Below are 19,594 nucleotides of genomic sequence, written 5' to 3'. Positions count from 1 at the left end.
CACACATCCCAACATTCTCAGACATTCAACATCCTCAGATAACATGATGTCAATTTGCATACAACCTGTGCACATCCTGCCACACACTTCATATCATCTCTGGATTATTTACATCAGACAAAGTGAACAGTCATTACCCTGTACTGTTCAGAAATAATGACAAGAAAACAAAGCCATCCATGTTTAGTTCAGACACAGTATTTTTCTATTTTCAATCCACAGACACTAAAAAGTGTGGATGCCACACCTATGACTATGGAAGGATGGCTATATTTGCTGAGAATCAGCTAGGCATGGGATGCTGCAAGTACAGGTGTAAGAAGAGGAGACACTATATCCAGAGAATGAGCAGAATTTAAAGTTTTTAGTGCAGCAAGAAGTGTAAAGAAACTTTGTCTCCCCCCCCCTCACTTCATCACATCTTGATTGTACTAGATTGTACTAGCAACTAGTACTTTCCAGATGTAAAAACCAAACACCAGTACATTCTAAGAATAATCATGACCATATTATCTTCTACAAGTTAATCTAGAACTTTCCTTGTCTCATCCAGGAGATGTATATAAGGTTTCTTTCCCAGGGCATGTTTGAACTACAGCAGAAGATGAAGAAAAAGTAATACTGTGTTAGCAGGGGGAAAGGATGATGACAGAAACTAGCCAAAAGGAAAAGGGTGATGGGGACTGGGGAGGAGGCAAGAAGAAAAGTGCCATCCTATGCTACGCATGGAGACGCCAAAACCAAATACCAACTGCCCAACAACCTCATGGCAGAATCATTATCACTACTTCCCTGACAGCATTCAAAACAATAGGTGCTGGTTGTTATCTGCCTGGTGTGTTAATTCATAAAACTGGCAGAATAACACTAGAAGCAGGCACCTTTTTTAAATCCTCCACTTTTTCAATCAGAACACTGAGCTTCATCTGTACCCAAAGCCATAGCAGAGGCAGAGGCTAGGATCTCAGAAGAGGGAAAGATATTTTCTCAGAAGCTGTTGGCTATGGATGAATTTAGGCTTCTGTTTCTCAATAAAAGGGCCTAATGAAAAAGGAGTAAGAGGCCCATTGTTTTTGAATAAAGTGAATTAATGGCTGTATCCATCCTGCTACCAAAAATCAATGGAAATCTCTACAATGTGTTTATTAAATCAGCTAAAATAACATTGATTGAATGTAACTCTGCCCAATGCACAGTGTGAGGCAGCAGATAAAAGCACTCTGCTTTAATCCTTGGTTCATCCAACCGTTTAGATGGATGAAGCACATGAACTGGCATCTATGATGTGCAGGCAAGCTTTCCTTGAAACTTCCACCCTCTAGCTGAGAGCCATGAAGAGCAAGGCTTAATTTGGTTTCAAGCATTGGCCAGTACTGGTAAAAATCCCACCCACCCACCCCTGGTTCAGGAATGGCTATGGTTTGGGACTGTGAGACAGCAGGTGTGGGTGTCAGAGGGTTAGAGGAAGAAATGTGCTCTTTTTCTCAAGACAGTATTTCCTTTGCCTCTCCAACACCAAACTGGAAGTACACTACAAAGTATGTAACACAGGGTCCTGGCAAGAGATAGCTCAGGTCCTAAAGAGAAACCAGATTATGGGAATCTGACCACATAGAAGGTAGAGAGAGAGAAAAAAGTTGATCCTCCAAGTACAATTAAGACACTGTGCTAAATTTTATGTTAGACCTCCATTTATGTGATGTTTAAGGCATGGATACATCACTCTACCCATTCCACCCCTGCCATCTCTCTCTCCTGGGACACGTGTACCATTTTAAAGTCACGTCTCTTACTATGTTCCAATAAAAGAAGCCACAAACCTAATTACAATTCTTGTACAATTCTCAGCCTTCTGTAGAGTATATTAAAGTTATTTCAATGGGCTCTAAAATAAACAAATTGAAGATCCCCAAATTCTCCGTAGTCATAGGGAATACTCTTGAGGGATTTACAGCTTCAAGGGGAGGTTACGAGTGTATCCGGCCACAAGAAACTTCAATGATGAGTTCCCCCAAATCATCATCACTCCCAATGTTCATGCTACTTACTCATGGGAAGGTGAGCATATGACCTGCTGAAGGGGCAGATGAGATGGGACCATAGAAAGAATGAACATAAAGAGAAAATTAAGGTGTCACACTGTCTTGATACATGTGAAACTTGTTCCACCTTATAACACACCTCTGGTAAAACGTATAGTTTGTCTGCAGTCAATCCACATCATATCACGCAAAGAAGTTACACTGTGGTTTTAAAAAGATACCACACTAGGTTAAAAACGCACCAAACTCAAGTTTTTCTCCTCTCTCTCTTCTCTCTGGCTTGTTTGTTTGTTTTGCTGTTGTTGATTTGTTAAGAATTTCAATGCCATTAATTCTACATTTGCAAGGAAATGCACTTTTAGAAAATGTACTCTCTAGAATTTTGGTGCCAGGAAATCTTCATCCTGATAACAGTTGTGGGTAAATAGTAAATCTGGACTTCTACGAAGCTTCAGTATCCCTGGGCTTGTTCAGAGGAATGTGAATGCCAGCCCCATGAAAGCACCAAATTGCATGTGCTTAATTTTAATGGCATATCAAAGTGCTCATCTGACAAAAACATTAAAAATTCTAACTGGGACAATTATGAATAAATTGTTTTATGACTCTATAAATTTTAATGATGTTTAATTATATTTTAAAGGATTTCCAAATATTTTGACTACCTATTCTTCTTCACATTAAAAATATTCTATCATTTTTTAAAATTTGGATATACTTTCCTATTCCATCAGAATTCAGTCATCTAATTAATAGTGATTTATTAATAGATATCAGGTATCTACTATGTATCAGGCATTAAACCAAATGAGAGAGACTCAAAACCCAGAAAGGTGATAGTCCTGTCTTTGAAACCAACCCCAGTTACCACTCAATAGGATATGGTACAGGAAACATGCTAACTGCCATGGAAGCAGTGGTTTGCAATATGGTAAAACCAGACTGACCCAAGTTCTTGGTAAGAGACATGAAAAAGGCTATTAAATAGCTCAGGTCAAAACTAAGGAATACCTATGCTTGCACAGAGCCAATAGAATATGTTATAAACCACCTCAAATGTTGCTCAAATATATATATAATATATATAATATATATATATATATATATATATATATATATATATATATATATATATATATAAGTTGGCAAATCAGATCCTACAAACACTACAGGAAGACATTAGAACAACCACTGACAAACCAAAGCTGAAAGGAGAGGGACTTTATAATACTAACTTGAGAACCAAGAAGGAAATAAGTAATACTGGCTATTATTGGAGCCTTGCAATAGCCACCTCCCCTAACCAAGGCACAACTACTTCCTCACTCAGAGAAGGGTCTATCCACAAAGCATCATTGGCTTTAGGTCAATTTCATTAAAAATTAAAAGTTCTGACTAGGAAGCATGCTGTAAAACTGCTGTAACTATTACAGGACATCATCAAATAGATAATCCCATTTTCCATAGAAACTTAGCCATGGTCCTTACCCAGCAACTCATACAGAGAATTCAGAATGGATTTCCAAGATTCCCCTGCTTCTCGGCCCGCGACATCTGCAAAGTGGGCTGCACTACTGTAGACATGCAGGCGGTCAATGCACTCCAGAACCAAGTTGATCATTCCCTGGGAGAAGGGGTAAAAATAAATCACCGTCAGAAGCTAATTCTGAGCTAGGCATGGTAGTTCACCTGTACAATCCCAGCACACAGGAGGCTGGTGCAGGAGGACAACTGCAAGTTCAAGGTAGTCTGAACTACAGATAAGACTGTGTCCCAAAAGAAAGAAACAAATTGTGCTCAGGACAAAAGGAAAAAGAGGACAAATTGATTTTAAAGAGAAGTCTAGTTCATTATAAAGAAAACTCAGATCATTTATTCAAAGGACAAGAAGAAACATGTCTGCCTGAGAAATGATCTTCAGATAACTTAGGGTTTCAATCTTGGTTTTCATTCTCAAACAAAAGTGAAAGAAAATTGCAAAATTATTTCTTCACACTTACCTTGCAAGGTTTAACAGTGGTTGGCATGAACAGGTCATGAGTGGTATTCTACTATTAGTGACTTCATCCTTGGTTTTAATAAGTATTACTGTAACTACTAAATTAAAGATACATTGAATAAAGTGAAAGAAAGCCACCGAAAAGAAATTTTAGAGCAAGTAAAAAATTTCATTTACAGGAAATAGCCTATGGAGTCTTCATCGTTATTGCTGGGTCCAGGCTTGCAAAATGAGACAGCACCATGAAAACAAAAGTTATAAAATATTGAGTAATCAAATTCACTCATTGGACACAATTTTAGCAGCAGCCATGGATCTCAGCTAGGTCCTTTCTGGATGGTCTTATGTGACAAAATGACAAAGAATCAAAAGCCTTATTCACATTAGACTGAAAACATTTAAATTCATATTTTAAATTTTCATAGCCTAATATTTATGTGAAATTCCTCCAAATATGAAATAACCATTGTACAGGAACTGTACAGGAACCATTGTACAGGTTCAATAATCTGGCATATGTGAACCTAAGAACTCCTTACAATTAATCCCTCTTGTTCTTACTATTGGTTTGTGTAAATGTTCCTGTTGATGATCATAGATTATTTCTTTTATTTACACAAAGAAACTGCTGCAAAATTTAGTATCAGTTTCAAAAGGATCAGGAAAAAAAACAGTTTCAAAAGTACAGCATAGATTTTGGGATTATGGAAACTCAACAACATCCTCTATGCTTTTTCCTTAGATGCTTTTACAAGGTACTTCATTCTTGTAAAAAAGAAAGAGACATGCATATGTCTGTGTGGGTATGTGATATGCATGTGCCTGCAGTACTTTCAGAGGCCACAGGGGGCACCTTATCCCTTAGAACTAGAGCTAACAGGTAGTAAGCCTCCTGGCATGGGTACTAGGAACCAAAGAGCTTAGTATATGCTCTTAACCTCTAAGCCATATCTCTAGCCTAAGTTAATTCTTAAAAAAAAAAATCACCACGCCCATGTTGGGAACATTTAGAGTTGAAATGTCTCCTGAGACCCTCGCTGGCTCTATCATCTCCAACACCCTCACTTAAAGGCTTGAAACCTGTAGTTCTAACATTGACAACCATCTCAGGCCATTAGGCTGGCAAACTGGTTGTTGCTTGACTCTGGCATAACAGGTGGTACATGAGTTGCTTTTTTTTTTAAGCAGTGGAACATTTATTAGAATAAATTATATTTTATATAATTTATTATATATCAAAGGCACACATGAGACTGGGGACAGCTAAATGACAGATCCCTCACTTGTGCAGCACACAAAAGTACCTGGGCTTGTCTCCAGCACCACACACACACACACACACACACACACACATGCACACACATGCACACACCCACACATGCACGCACAGGCACACACACACACAATGTAATATATGCAAAATGAAAGGGTGTGGGTACTTTGTTCATACAGGAAACTGGAGTACACCTCCTCCTCCATCTCCTCTATTGCTTCTATTCCAAGCCCAGAGCACTCTTGGCCTGCGGCTCTTTCAAGGAGTTTCCTATAGCCTACTATATAGTTTGCAAGGTCTGATGAGGTGTGTGTGTGTGTGTGTGTGTGTGTGTGTGTGTGTGTGTGTGTGTGTGTGTGTCTGTGTGTCTGTGTCTGTGTGTGTGTGTTTGTGTGTGTGTGTATCTGTGTGTGTGTGTTTGTGTGTGTTCTGTATTTATGGAGCCAATATAAAACAGTGTGATCAAAGTGTGTTCATTTGCTCAGCTTATGGGGCTGTGTTTTTAAACTCATAGCTTTGAATGTGGCTAAGAAGCACCTTAAAACAAAATGCTGCAAACTCAAACCCGTTAAAGTCAAGTCTAAGAATAACATGGAACTACCTCTACTGGAGCCCACCCAGCAGTGCTCTACTGCAGTGGTAAAAATGACCCAGTGAGAGCTGATGGTAAAATTAAGTGTCCCTGGCAAGGTGAATGACACAGAAATAAAGATAATGAGCAGTTTTCTTCCAAGCTTGCTTCTCTGCTCAGTAATGCCCTTGTTACTCTCTACTGGAATATATAGAGATGTGGAATGGACAGATAATTTTTTTCACTACAAAGTCATTTTCCCAAGAGAACAACAGAAAATGAACGGGTGTGATCTCACCTCTTCCTGGAAGAGATTCTGCCTGTTCTTCAGGGCTCGCAGCCTGTTCTGCTTGTCCTCATGTTCCAAGTGCTCATCCGGGGGGTGGAAGTAGCCGATGAGGTCCTGCAAGCTCAGACTCACAGACTCGATGGGCAAGTCAACGGTGGGCACCTTTGCTTTCTTGCTGAGTGCATCCAGGCCCCTGAAGCAAAAGCAAACACTTCTCTAGGTTAGTGATCCACAATTTCAGTTCAATGTATTTTGACTGGCAGATGATTTAACAGTGGCATCCTCTCTTATAGAAGGCACAATCAAAGGAATATGCAAGGCATCCTTTCTACCAGCCATAATGGCCATATTCACATTATAACTGTGTAACACAGTATCTAAGCATCACAGTGTATCCCAGACTGCAGCATCCAGAGTCATGCTTCTACAACAAACCCTGTTGGGTCAATGGAGAAATGGTCTAAATACAAAGCCAATTAATAGCACTACTTTAAGATGTAAGGCTGTATCTTCCCTGATCCATAACCCTGACATTTGATTGTTTGAGGTTGCTTTGGCTTTGGGTAAGGGATTATTTTAGGTTTTACTATCATTGACACTACCTGCTACTCTTTAATTCCTATCAGTTTAAAAAGAACATGCACTTATGGGGCTGAAGAGATGATTGAGCAGCTAAGAATGTTTACTGAGTTCTGTCCTAGCACCCACATCAGGCAGCCCACAACCACCTGTAACGCCAGTGCCAGGGGGTCCAATGCTCTCTCCTGGACTCTGTGAGCACATGTACTCACATGCACAAACCTCCACATAGATACTCAATTTTCAAAATTAAAACTAAATCTTTTAAAAGTTGCACTCACCAACTCAGAGGTGAGATTATTTGTACAAGATGGAGCCTGAGAAGATTCCATCATCTACAGAGGAGGGTCTCAAAGAGGCCTGAACCCTCCATGAGGAGCTCCTGGCTGTTAATGGTCACTTGTGAAAAGGGACTCATTCTATTCAGTGGTGTTGCACAGGTAAGTTCCCCCTGCTCCCGTAAATAAATGTGCACTCTTGCTCAATGGGTCTCAAAAAGAATAAATAAAACTAGATCAAAACACATACATATGAAATTGTTGAAAAATTAAAATTAATATTTTTATATTATTAATGACAATTAACTTAGCTTTGCATTTTATAACACTCAAACTTTTATTTTAAATGTATGGTCATTCATATAAAGATTGATAGTGATGTTGGAATAGTTGAATTCAGCTTTTCAATCACTAGAAATAGTAAAACTACAACTACTCCTGACAACTATGCCAGCTTACAGGGAATGAAGGGAGCCCTGAGTGGCTGAAGTCCTGAGTCAAAGTATATTGTTGACATGGGCACAGCCATGTCCAGGACTCCAGTGCCTCAGCCCCATGGGAGTGGCAAAGTCTTGCCCATGTGAGACTCAGAGGGATGACAAAGCTCTCCTCAGGGCAAGTCTGAGTGTGAGTGTTTGTGGACGATTGACCATGGAGTGCAGAGACTAACAATTGCAGCTTCCTCCTTCTGGATGTTTACAGCCTGAGACTGCTGGCCTGCAGAGACCTCCTATAAAGACTAGCCAACCCCTCCCTCTCTGTGCTGTACCTAATAAGCTGAGGTTCTAGTTTCGGTAGCAGACCCCACCTGGTCTCAACTTTACTGTATGTATGTCAGTGTGTCTGTCTTTTCTTCATTTCCTTGAGCCCCCAATCAGGGTTTCAGAACCCAAGCTTCATGGGTTGTGGTACCAACTGAATTAAAACCAGTCCCAAGTTTCATTACTTCCACATGGTTTTCAGATTAATACAAGCAATCAGTATTGTGTAGACTGGTACAGCAATGTAAGTGATACAGAACAGAAAGCCAAATAAAAAATGCAATGGGAAGCTATTCCCACATCATTTCTAAGTCAGCTGATGAAATTCAAGGTTTAAATGAGGCAGACAAATGGAGTAAGTATCAGATATATGTAAGGGTGAAAGCTGTGTGCATTTTTAGATATAAGCACACATAACACACACACACACACACACACACACACACACACACACACTTATACACACATACATTGAGAGCAGTCAATGAAGCTGGAAATAATAAAATGAACTTTAATATAATTTTGGATGGGAAAAGTCTTTTGAATGTTGGAAAGCAAAACAGAAAGATTGATTAAGGCAGGAACTATGAAAAATAATTTAGAATTATTTTTCCTAACTAATAAATTATCAATGATACAACTACACAGGAAATTAATGTCTCTAATGTAAAAAGTTGTTAATACTCTAGTAAGAATATTAATTAATAATAATGTAATTCAAAAAACAAATGTAAAACATATCCATTCTCATAATTAGTAATTTTTAAAGTATATATTACTGCAAATTTTAAATAGTACACATTTTAAAGTTTTCATTTTATTTAGTTTCATATGTGTGTGGGTGGGTGTGTTTGTGTATGCATATGAACTGTGTATTTATAGAAAATATTTTTTCTATCAGGTCTGCAAACTTAAACAGAGAAAGGCCTTCCATCCAGGCTATGTCATATATTACCATGCTGTTGCCAGAAAACAGTGTGGCCACAAGGTTAATTTGATTCATGGATAAGAAACTGTTTCAATTATTAAGTAGAAAAATGTATTAATTTTAAGAATCACAGTATTTTTAATGTTGCTTAAAATTCATCAACTATCTAGATATCATTATCCTTACTATATCACAGAATTTAATAAGTTCACCAAAAAAATTATAAAATCATCATGACTGATAGCTTTCTATTAAATTCATGTTCCTTAACCTAAGCTACAGTTTAAATTGTATTATATGAGCTTAGCAAAGCATATATTTATGAGGCTAGTGTGTTTTAGAATGATCTGTTTGTAAATTCAGGAAGAAAGCCAAACATAAAGTATCAAACAACTATCACTATACAAATTACCTTATGAATCTATTGAAGAGGAACACTGTGCTCCGGATAACACGGGCTGTGCGGGACTCTTCATGCTGAGATCTGGATATGTTCAAGCCATCATCCATGTGGCCTTCATGGTGCATAATGGCCTGCAGGAGCATGCGAACAATGTTATTTTTCCAGCAAGGTAGCTATAGAAGGAGATATGCTCTTGCCCTGTGGGTGGCATAGACCCATGACCCCAGTCACTCAGGAGGCAAAGACAGGAGGAATGCAGAAAGGCCTCAAGCCTAGCCTGGGCAACCTAGTAAGAGTCTGTTTCAAACCGAAATAATAACGTGAGCTAGGCGTATAGCTCAGTGGTAGAGTGGTTGCCTAGCATTGGAAGAACCTGGGCTCAATCCCAAATATTCCTCCTTGACAAAAATTAATTAAAAAAAAAAACTCAAAAAGCTGAGATGGGGGAAAGGACCTGGAAGGAATTAAAATCAGAGGAGTGAGCACGATAAAATGCATTCATGTATGGATGAAAAATTAAATCATTTTTAAAAGTTGAGCCATAACAACAAATGGAATCAAAACCAGGCAACAGATACAATTGTGCTCAGAGTAAATAATAGGAAAGTCCCTGTACAAAGCAGCCATTCAGTACAGTGACTACATTATTGTTTTAAAGATGGTTCAATAAATACTTTGAGCTGAATGAAACAACAGTAAAACATTGCCCTGTATCTGCAATCAATGATTTATCCACAGCCTAACAAACAACAAACCAACAGAGAAGGCATTTCATTCCATTGCTATGTAATATGATCAGCTGTATCATGAACTGATCGATCACTAAGCACTAACCCCTGACTCTGAGGTATCCACACTAGTTCTTTGTTAGTTTTCATATATTGAACATTCCATGAGAGGTAAGTGCACATATCTTCAGTGAACAGGTCAATGAATTTTCGAAAGAGATCACACACACACACACACACACACACACACACACACACACACGTGGCCAACACCTATATCACAAAGGCAGATACTAGAATAGTTTCAGATCTCCCCAGGGCTTCCTTTCTGTCCTGCCTATCATAGTGCTCACCACCTTCCACGCTTTCAATGGCTCCAGTCTATTGGCTGCACAATGTATTTGAGGAAAGAGACCATATGTCCCTTCAAATATGGCTTCCTTCATTCAACACTTAAGCAAGGTAATTAATTCAGCACTCTGAATAAATTGTATAAACCATAATCTGTAACTGGAACTAAAATTATTAAGTATCTTGAGTAAAGAGGAACCCATGAAGCAAAAATCAATGAGACACAGATGTGTATTCAAAGGCAAGATGCTTCTCTTGCTTGCTTTTATTAATAGAAAAATACTAAAATAATGTATTAAGCCTCAAAAAAGTCTCACAAAAAGGATAACTAACAAAGTAGAAAGATGGAGTTGATGAAGATAAAAACCGAAGACACTAGAAAGGATGAGTAAATCTAAAATTTGATTCTCTGAGAAGATATATAAATACACCTCTCCCAGACTTGGCTGAAAATAAAATAGGAAGGAAGAAACATAGAATACAGGAAACTGACTATGCTAATAGAATATTATGGGAATCTATTCCAATGGCAAAAACAAACAGCAGAAGGCCTGACTAATCCAGAGGAATAATCAACAGAGATGGCCATGGTGGCACAACCTATAGCCCCAGCTATTCTAGAGGCTGAGACAGGAGGATCACTGGAACCCAGGAGTTAAAAGATAGCCTGGAAACAAAATGAGACTCTATCTCAAAAACAACAGTAAGCCCTGGTATTCTAAAGGTGCTCCGTTCAACTGATTATAAAATCAATTACACATAGTTCATTTTCAGGAAACACTGGAGGGATAATTTAAGGCTCACAAGCTAGAAGACCTTGGGACTGGATGGTTTTGTACATGAATGCTGATACAGTTTCAAAGAGCTGATATCCTAGACCAGTGGATGGAGAACTTTGTCTTGTCATCTGTCTTTCTAAATCTGTGATCTGGGAAAAGTCATTCCATTTTCACAGTGGTTGAAGAGAGACCAATGAAGAGTGATGCTTCAGGACATGTGGAAATTAATAAACATGTAAATTATATGAAATGAAAACTTAATGACTCAAAAAGAGAATTTAATTTTCCTCATGAATATATGTAATAATTCTGAATAAAATAAGTTAATTAAATCTAGTAGGATTTTACCAGAATAATGGGCTATGGTCAAGTAGGGTTTAATTCTATGAATGTAAGGATTCTTTAGTAACTAGACGTCTGGTATCTTAATTATCTGAACAAATTAAAGGAAGCTAAAACATGATTTTCATTGGCTTTAACTTATAAAACTCAAAAATCACTGCTATTTTTTTCTTAAATACCACCAAAAAGTAATAAAATGAGACCACTTAAAAATAAAAATAATCTCAATTATCTTAAGGATGCAAAATACTGTAAGATCTATAAATCAGGAGTGAAAATTCACAGTGAGGAAACATGTAAAAAAAAAAGCTCAAATGAAAATAGGCCAAAATTTTACAAAAGCTAGATGAAAAATTTTTAAAGAAGGAGGATACAACAACAACAACAACAACAATAATAATAATAATAATAATAATGATAATAGAGAGGTAGATATAGATGATAGATAGATGATGGATGGATAGATGGATGACAGATGATAGATAGATAGATAGATAGATAGATAGATAGATAGATAGATAGATAGACAGACAGATAGAAACTGAAAGAAATCTCAAAACAATTGAAAAAAACACAGAAGTTAACTTGGGAGGAACATGGCCAGACAAGAGAAGAACAAACATGTTTGTGAGTAAAAACCACGGTAGGTGCACCAAAGATGGAGTAATACAGACAGCTAGCATGGATTCAGCTATCAGTCTATCATCCCTTGTTTTCCTTCTGAGGCTCTCCAAAAGCAGCATTAGCAATTCAGAGTCTGTGATATTTAACTGTGATTATCAGTTTGCTTGGGTTAAAAAGCACCTAGGGAATTAATGAGGCATGCCTTGGAGTGTATTTATAAGGGCATTTCCAGAGAGGATTAACTTGCAGGATATTTCACATTCAAACCATAATACTGAGTAAATCAAACCACACGGGAAGTGTACGTAAAATTTAGTAAGCTCTATATAAATGCTTTCAGAACACAGACAGTATACAGTGGACCATCTGGGAAGGGAAGATCATCCAATGTGATTATTCGAGTTTAGACTATGAAGAATGCACAAACCTTGGGCTGACAAAACAAGAGTCATACACTAAAAAGAAGAACCAGCCTATCCAAAAACACAGGTGTGAAAATCTGTGATTTTCTGGGGAATGACAAGAAGTTTGCTTATGTGATACACTAGATCAGTGAAATGTGATGTCTAGAAATTTGGAAAAGGAGCCAGGAGTGGTAGTGCATGATTTTAATCTCAGTACTTGGGAGGCAGAGGTAGGCAGATCTCTGTGAGTTCAAGGCTCTCCCAGACCACATAGTTTCAAACTTCCAGAACTACATAGTGAGACTCTTTCTCAAAAAAAAAGGAAGGAAGGAAGGAAAAGAAAAGATGAAAAGAAAAAAAGGAACAGAAAAAAGAAACTGAAGAAAGGTTTAGAATGGAGGCAGGCCTAGACTGGTACCACCACCAAGAAGTATGGTGGCTATCTTGTGAGCAAGAGGAGGTAGCAGTAAGAATGAAGGACAAAGAAAACTAGGGAGAATAACATAGAATCTAGAAGACAGTGTATTTATTCCCCTAGTATTTGAATGCATGAATCCCCAAATTGTAATCCTATACATCACTGAGAAAACCCCCACATCCTAAAAAAAAAAAAAGTCAATTATGGTGGCATTGTTGCACGTGGTCCAAGGGGTTGGAAATCTCATAAGTCATTAAAAGTAGTTATTATTACATCCTCAGATAAAGAAATGGGATCTGAAAGACTGGGCACTGGGTTTGCATGCATAGACAAGCAACTTGATCATCAGAATCTTTTGGATGAAATACTAAATAAACAAACAGTACAATTTGACCTTTAGAGTGTAAAATAATGAACCCTGGGAGGTGGCTGAAGCCTTTGTTTTTGTGCTCCTGTTTTTTCCACTTATGAACATGACTGACGTAAGCTGTGCTTGTGTATGATCTTACCTTACGCTGTATGGTTCCCATTCGTGCTGATTTCACATCCACAGACTGGTAGGTTAGCCACAGGCCTGTATCCACATGTTGTATATAGCAAATGGAGTCTCCGTACTTGATTTCTGAGGTTCCCATGCCATCAACTTCTTTTCTCACCCCTACATCCAATTTTTCCTATGTATAAAAAGAGAATAGCATATATTGTAAAAAAAAAAAATCATTAGTCTATATCAATAGAACACTATCTTGTAAAAAACACGCCTTGAAATTTTCAGTTTTCTCAGGGCCCCTGAAATACTGGCAATGGCTAAGTATTATTCTTTTGAGATTCATTTTATTTTTAACAATTTGCACATATGTGCATCTGAGGTATGTATGCAAGTGTCTCTGTAAAGCAGAAGTGGGCATCAGAGACCCAGGATCCGGAGTTAGAATTATCTGTGAGGCCCCCTACTGGGTGCTGGAAACAGAACTTGGGTCCTCTGGAAGAGCAGCCTGTGCTCGTAACTGCTAAGCCATCTTTCTAGCATAGGACTCCGTTTTATCACCTATAAATAAAAGTATCTCCTTATAGGATCAGAAAAAAAATGAGACCAGACTTGAAAAAATTTGAACATATCTGGAATTTAAAAAAAAAAAAAAAAAACCTTCAGTCAGCCTGATCGACTTCGGATACAACTGTGAAGATGTGGATGTGAATGAGGCTGTTAGTGACAGCTGAATTTTATTTCTCTTGAATTGTACTTTTGGTTCCTGCAATTTCCAAAGTGAACTGCAGAATTTTGTATTACTAAGGAGGGCTGAGATTCAGAAACTGACTAGGTCAAATTCTTCAAACTTCTTTTGAAGATGTATGTGCGCGAGTGTGGGTGTGCATGTGCGTGTGCGTGTGCGTGTGCGTGTGTGTGTGTGTGTGTGTGTGTGTGTGTGTGTGTGTGTGTGTGCATGTATACCTTGGATATGTAGTATAACAGAAAAAGGTAATAGATCCCTTGGAGTTACAGGCATCTGTGAGCCACCTGATGTGGGTGCTGGGATCTGTATTCCCATCATCTGCAAAACCAATAAGCACTATGTATTTTGTTGTTGTTGTTTGTTTTACCTGCATGTATGTCTGTGTACTATGTGCCATCCCTGGCACCCATGGAGGCCAGATGTAGGCACTGGATCCCTGTAACTAGAGTTACAGACAGCTATAGGCCACCATGTGGATACTGGGAATCAAACCCACATTCTCTGGAAAAGCAGCCAGTGCTCTAAGCACTGAGGCCATCTCTCTAGTACTATGAATATTCCTTAAAATAACAGTTTCAAAGCTGAATGGACTCCTTCCTGTTTCTCATACATGCCTTCACTAAATAACTATCCTTTCTAAATTCAAGTTATGTTCCTTTTAGGTCTTTGGTTATTTGATTATTGATGAACTGACTCTCTCTCTGTGTGTGTGTGTGTGTGTGTGTGTGTGTGTGTGTATGTGTGTGTGTGTGTGTGTGTGTGTGTGTGTGTGTGTGTTCACATATGTGTGGGTATGTGTTCACATGTGTACAGGTGTGCTTGCTTGTGGAAGCCAGAGAATAATCTGGAGTAACATTTCCCAGATATTGCCCCCACTTATTCTTTGAGATGGGGTATAACACTGGTGAAGTTTACCAAGGAAGCTAGGCTGGCTGGGCAGCAAGCCAAAGGGATCTGTCCATCTCTGCCTTTCTAACACTGGGATTACAAACACATGCCACCACACCCAGATTTTCTTCTTTTTCATGGCTCCTGGGAATCAAAGTCACGTCCTCATAGCACAAGGTAAGCAGTGGACTGACAAAGCCCATCCACTACATCAATGCTTATTTAAGAATAGCTTAAAGTAAAAATTAGTTGAGTTTTGAGTTTTGTTTTATCTAAAGGATCCATTCAAACAAAACAAAAGGGAAGGCCAAATATGGTGGCACACACCTATCATCTCAGTACTTGAGATCCAGGTGCAGTAGTATTACTTCAAGTCTAAGGCCTGCCTGCTCTAGTAGGGTCTAGGCTAGCCAAGGCTACATAAGGAGTCTCTGTCTCAAAAATCAACACAAAACAAAACAAAATGTCACAGATTCTTCATGTCATCTGATTTTTTTCTTTTCTTTTTTTTTTTTAGTGATAAATAATGACCCTTTAATGACCCTAAAATGAGTGAGTGAGCAGATAAACTTTGAATTTAAATGAGTTTCAATTATCAATACAGAACGGTCAAAGCTGTCTCAAAAGCATACAATTATCAACTAAGTCGAATGAACTATTATGCAAATAACTTGGAACAATAGTCTAAGAATCAGCAATAAAACAGATATACTATTGTAATTTCATTCTATCAGATGAGATAGAGAGCTAATCTACTTATGCCAACCCTGTCAATGGGAAAATTAAATTCTGGAAAATATAACAATGTAATTATCTCTTCAAAAGAAAACAATGAGGCTCTAAACATTTTTTGTCTTTTATCTGGGAAATGAGTTTAGAGCCTAATTATTTGTGTTTTGAGAAGTCCCGCCCTCATTAGCTGCACAGTGAGGCTTTGTTGACTTTCTATTGCAATGGGCCATGGCCACTGTGAGGGGTTTTAATGAGGAGATTTCCCAAGGACCGTGTTCTGGTAGTGACATTGACCCTGGAGTCAGGTAAGAACTTGCTGAAGTGACATGAGACAAAAGAAACACCCAGGGTCGTGGCTCTTCTTTCTGTCTTCATTTCCTACAGCTCAGACTTAGGAGAAATTCAGACGAAAATAATCTGGCATTCCAGCACAGGATCTGGGCTGGATATCTCTAGGTTTTGGGCCTCAGACAAAGGATTGAAACAGGAGCTCCCAGGGATTTGAAAACGTATCAAGGTATCTTTAGTTACAACGATGAAAATCAGAAATACACTGTCTGTGTGGAAGGAAGAGTGAGCCCATGAGTGCCTGTGGAGGTCGGAGAAGGTGTGGTTCTCCCAGAGATGCAGTTATAAGCAGCTGGTAGCCTCCTTGTGTGGATGGGTTCTGGGAACCAACCTCCTACCCTCTACAAGAGTAATGCAGGTTCTTAACTGCTGAACCATCTCTCTAACCCAAGGAGCTTCTATTTCTATGGGAATAAAGGAAAGAACGGTTTGTTTACTAGGGGTCTAGTTTGGGAAGTTCTCTATACTGATCATTGACAGATCAACTCTACTGTGACTCCCCCTTCCCATAATGCATCTGATTTTAATCACATGAATGCCCAATTATGCATAGGCATAAGATGGAAAATAGGAGATTCTCCCTAAAAATTCACTTGGGAAAACAGTTTGTTTTACTGCACATGTACCCCAAACCTGTCTAGGCTAGAATGACCTTTCAATCCTTCTAGGTTTGAACAGACTCTAAGTTTAGTGGTCGTTAAGGTGAGAAGAAATGTATCCCATCACCCAGAGAGAGGTATGCCTACAGCTCACCAGAGGTAGGGGTCCCATGTTGTTAACAAGTTGCTGGCCGCATTGTTCAGAAAGGGATGTACATGCATACTATTTCCAGGTAAAGATCCCAGGCTTCCAAGTACATTATTGGAAAGAAAGTGTGTGTATCCAAACCCAGCAGAGCCTTTGATTGCTAAGCCACCCCCTGTGCTCACCTGCCTCAAGTGTGTTGAACAACAGTAAGTACAGAGTTTCAGGAGCCAAGAAGAGAACATAGGATAAAAGCTTCCATCAGAAGGTGAGCCTACATTATTACAAGTCAAGTAAACAGACTAGGAAGTGACAGCCATGTGAAAACTCCACACTGACTTCCCTTTCACAAATCAAGGGCTTTTCTATTGAGTTACTATACTTTAGAAAATGGAGATTAGCAGTACAAGTCTTCCCATGGGTAACTACAAAATTTTGGAAAAAAATAAGAAAAGCAGGGAGGGACTAGACAGTAGAACTCTAAAAAGACAAACAACTCTTAGCCTGGCTTATGGATGCCAGCCTTTTCCTCGAGGTATACCTGGCTCTATAAATACCACTCAAGCAAAAGGAAGCAACTGTCTCTTTGGCTTGAGGTATCAAAAGAGACACACTCGGATGCAGAGGGGTTTAAAATTTTACAGAAACCCATCCCAATTCCTGTCAACCAATAACCTGTGCACACAGGGAGGAGGGTGGGAACAATGGCAGCAGGTGGGATGTAGAGAACTAAGTAGAAATATAAGCAACTATTCACTGCCAAAGACAGGAGCAGGTTTCAGTCTCACAGAGTGACCTGCCTGCAAAACTGAAGTAAGTCTTCAGAGAAAAAAAGCAAACTTCAGTCTCCACACTGCATCACTTCTGATGTCCATTATAGTGTCAAAGTTAATGTCAAAAAAGGGAAGTGTGTGTGTGAGGGAACAACATAAATGTGGATCCTGATCATACAGCTAGAAGACAAAGAACTTAAGGTGGTTCATTTGTTTATGCTTTCATGTCTATGAGATGTGTATGTGTGTATATGCATGTTTGTGCATGTGTGTGTGAGCACATGTGTAGGTATACTTACATGTGTGTTCTTGTGCATGTGGAAACCTAAGTTTGATGTGGTGAATTATCCTCATTGTTCTTCCACCTGATTCACTGAGGCAGAGGCTCTCAATCAAAGCTATAGCACACTGGTGAGCCTAGTCTCCACAGCCACCTTGCTCTGGGGATCCCCGTCTCTGTCTTCCAAGCCTGGGAACCCACAAGGCATCTACATAGGTTTTGGGGATCCAAGTTCTGGTCCTCATACCTGTGCAGCAAGCACATTAGCCACTGAACCATCTCCCTACCCACTAAAGCATCTATTATACATATAAAACATATTTAAACGCCAAGAGGAAAACCCTTTACACACACAAGGAATACACAGATAGGTGATCTCTGCCAGAAAATACAATGTACATTTAAACACACACACACACACACACACACACAGAGAGAGAGAGAGAGAGAGAGAGAGAGAGAGACTGATAGCAATAATCAGAATATTGGATTACCTGGATATCACTGGAACTGGAAGACAAAAGGTCAATGAAATTGAAATAATACCAGCAGGGATATCTAATCTGAAGATCATATGAATACCACAAGTGCTCTACCTGCCAGACATAGTGGCTCATATCTGTAATCTCAGTATTGGAATGCTGGGACAAGGGAACTGCTATGAGTTTGAGGCCAGCTTGGGATGCACAGTAAGCTCAAGGCAAGCCTTGGGGTTCAGAGCAAGACTCCATCTCATATAAGGCAAACCAAAACAAAATAAAACATACTCTAAGATACATATTCTGCTGTTAAATAGAAACTTCCTGTAAAACACAGTTTATTTCATAGACCTATTATACCCATCAGGTACATAGCCAGTCAAGAAACCTTGAGATCATTTTGGCATATCATCTTGGAATTCATTCATTCATAACTGTAATTTCTGTCCATTTTGAGATTTTAGGTACTATAAATTCTCAAGAAATATTTTCAGTCCATTATTGTGCAGACATTGCTTTCTTCTTCTCTTCTTATTTATATATTGACATGAATACTGTCTTCCACTATCAATCAGTGTACTAATCATTGAAATTAGCTATAATCATTCTGTATCCTCAGAATCTGATCATTGTCTGCAAATGTGAGGCTCTTTTAAAAATATTTGTCTTTCTTTTTAATTATGTACATGTATGTGTGTGTGTATACATATGGGTATATGCACCTAAATGCATGTACCATGAAAGTCAGAAGAATGCATCAGATCCCTTGGAACTGGAGTTACAGATGGTTGTGAGCTGCCCAACATGAGTTCTGAGAATGGAGCTCCTGGCTTCTACAAGAGCATCATGTGCTCTTAAATGCTGACATATCTGTCCAGCTACATAAAAGGCCAGTTCTCAACAGCAATTTGCTAAGTGAATGAATTAAGTAAGGACTATATATCCTTTCTCATGTCCCACAGAAAATGTACCAACAAACTACTCAAATAATTCCATTTAGGAAACGGCTTTAAAAGTATAAAATAATGCCCAAAATGGGCACATTGATCTGGTTTCTTATAAACGGGAAACTATTTTTAAACTAACTATGGCCTTAGTAAGTGACACAGAGACACTGTATTCACCAAGCAAGACTCATGAGCACACTAAAACTAGTGCTGTACAATTGCCATTTGGACTCTTCTAGAATTAGCTGAAATCTTTCATTCTTATCTTATACAACTGCTGGATAACTAACCAATAGAGCTAGGGGACTGATAGGCCCATAATCTTGAATAATGACATTCTTTCTCATTTTAAATTATACATTATTAATAATACCTAGTTACATACCATCTCCTTAAGAC

The 19,594-nt window shown here is 38.6% G+C and overlaps 1 protein-coding gene across 1 annotated transcript in view; it reads right to left on the bottom strand.

Annotated features, from left to right (window-relative positions):
• Positions 1-19,594, bottom strand: part of Ryr2 (ryanodine receptor 2) — a 594,119-nt gene that overhangs the window by 282,861 nt on the left and 291,664 nt on the right. Inside the window, 4 exon segments of the mRNA XM_052728780.1 lie at positions 3,531-3,666; positions 6,184-6,367; positions 9,133-9,254; positions 13,279-13,443. Coding sequence (XP_052584740.1) covers positions 3,531-3,666; positions 6,184-6,367; positions 9,133-9,254; positions 13,279-13,443 — 607 coding nt within the window.

Source organism: Peromyscus californicus, unplaced genomic scaffold (genome assembly GCF_007827085.1).
Source record: "Peromyscus californicus insignis strain IS unplaced genomic scaffold, ASM782708v3 Scaffold_8__1_contigs__length_139910024, whole genome shotgun sequence".
Lineage (NCBI taxonomy): Eukaryota > Metazoa > Chordata > Mammalia > Rodentia > Cricetidae > Peromyscus > Peromyscus californicus.
The sequence above is the reverse complement of the archived record's forward strand: the minus strand, read 5'-3'. Positions and strand labels throughout refer to the sequence as shown.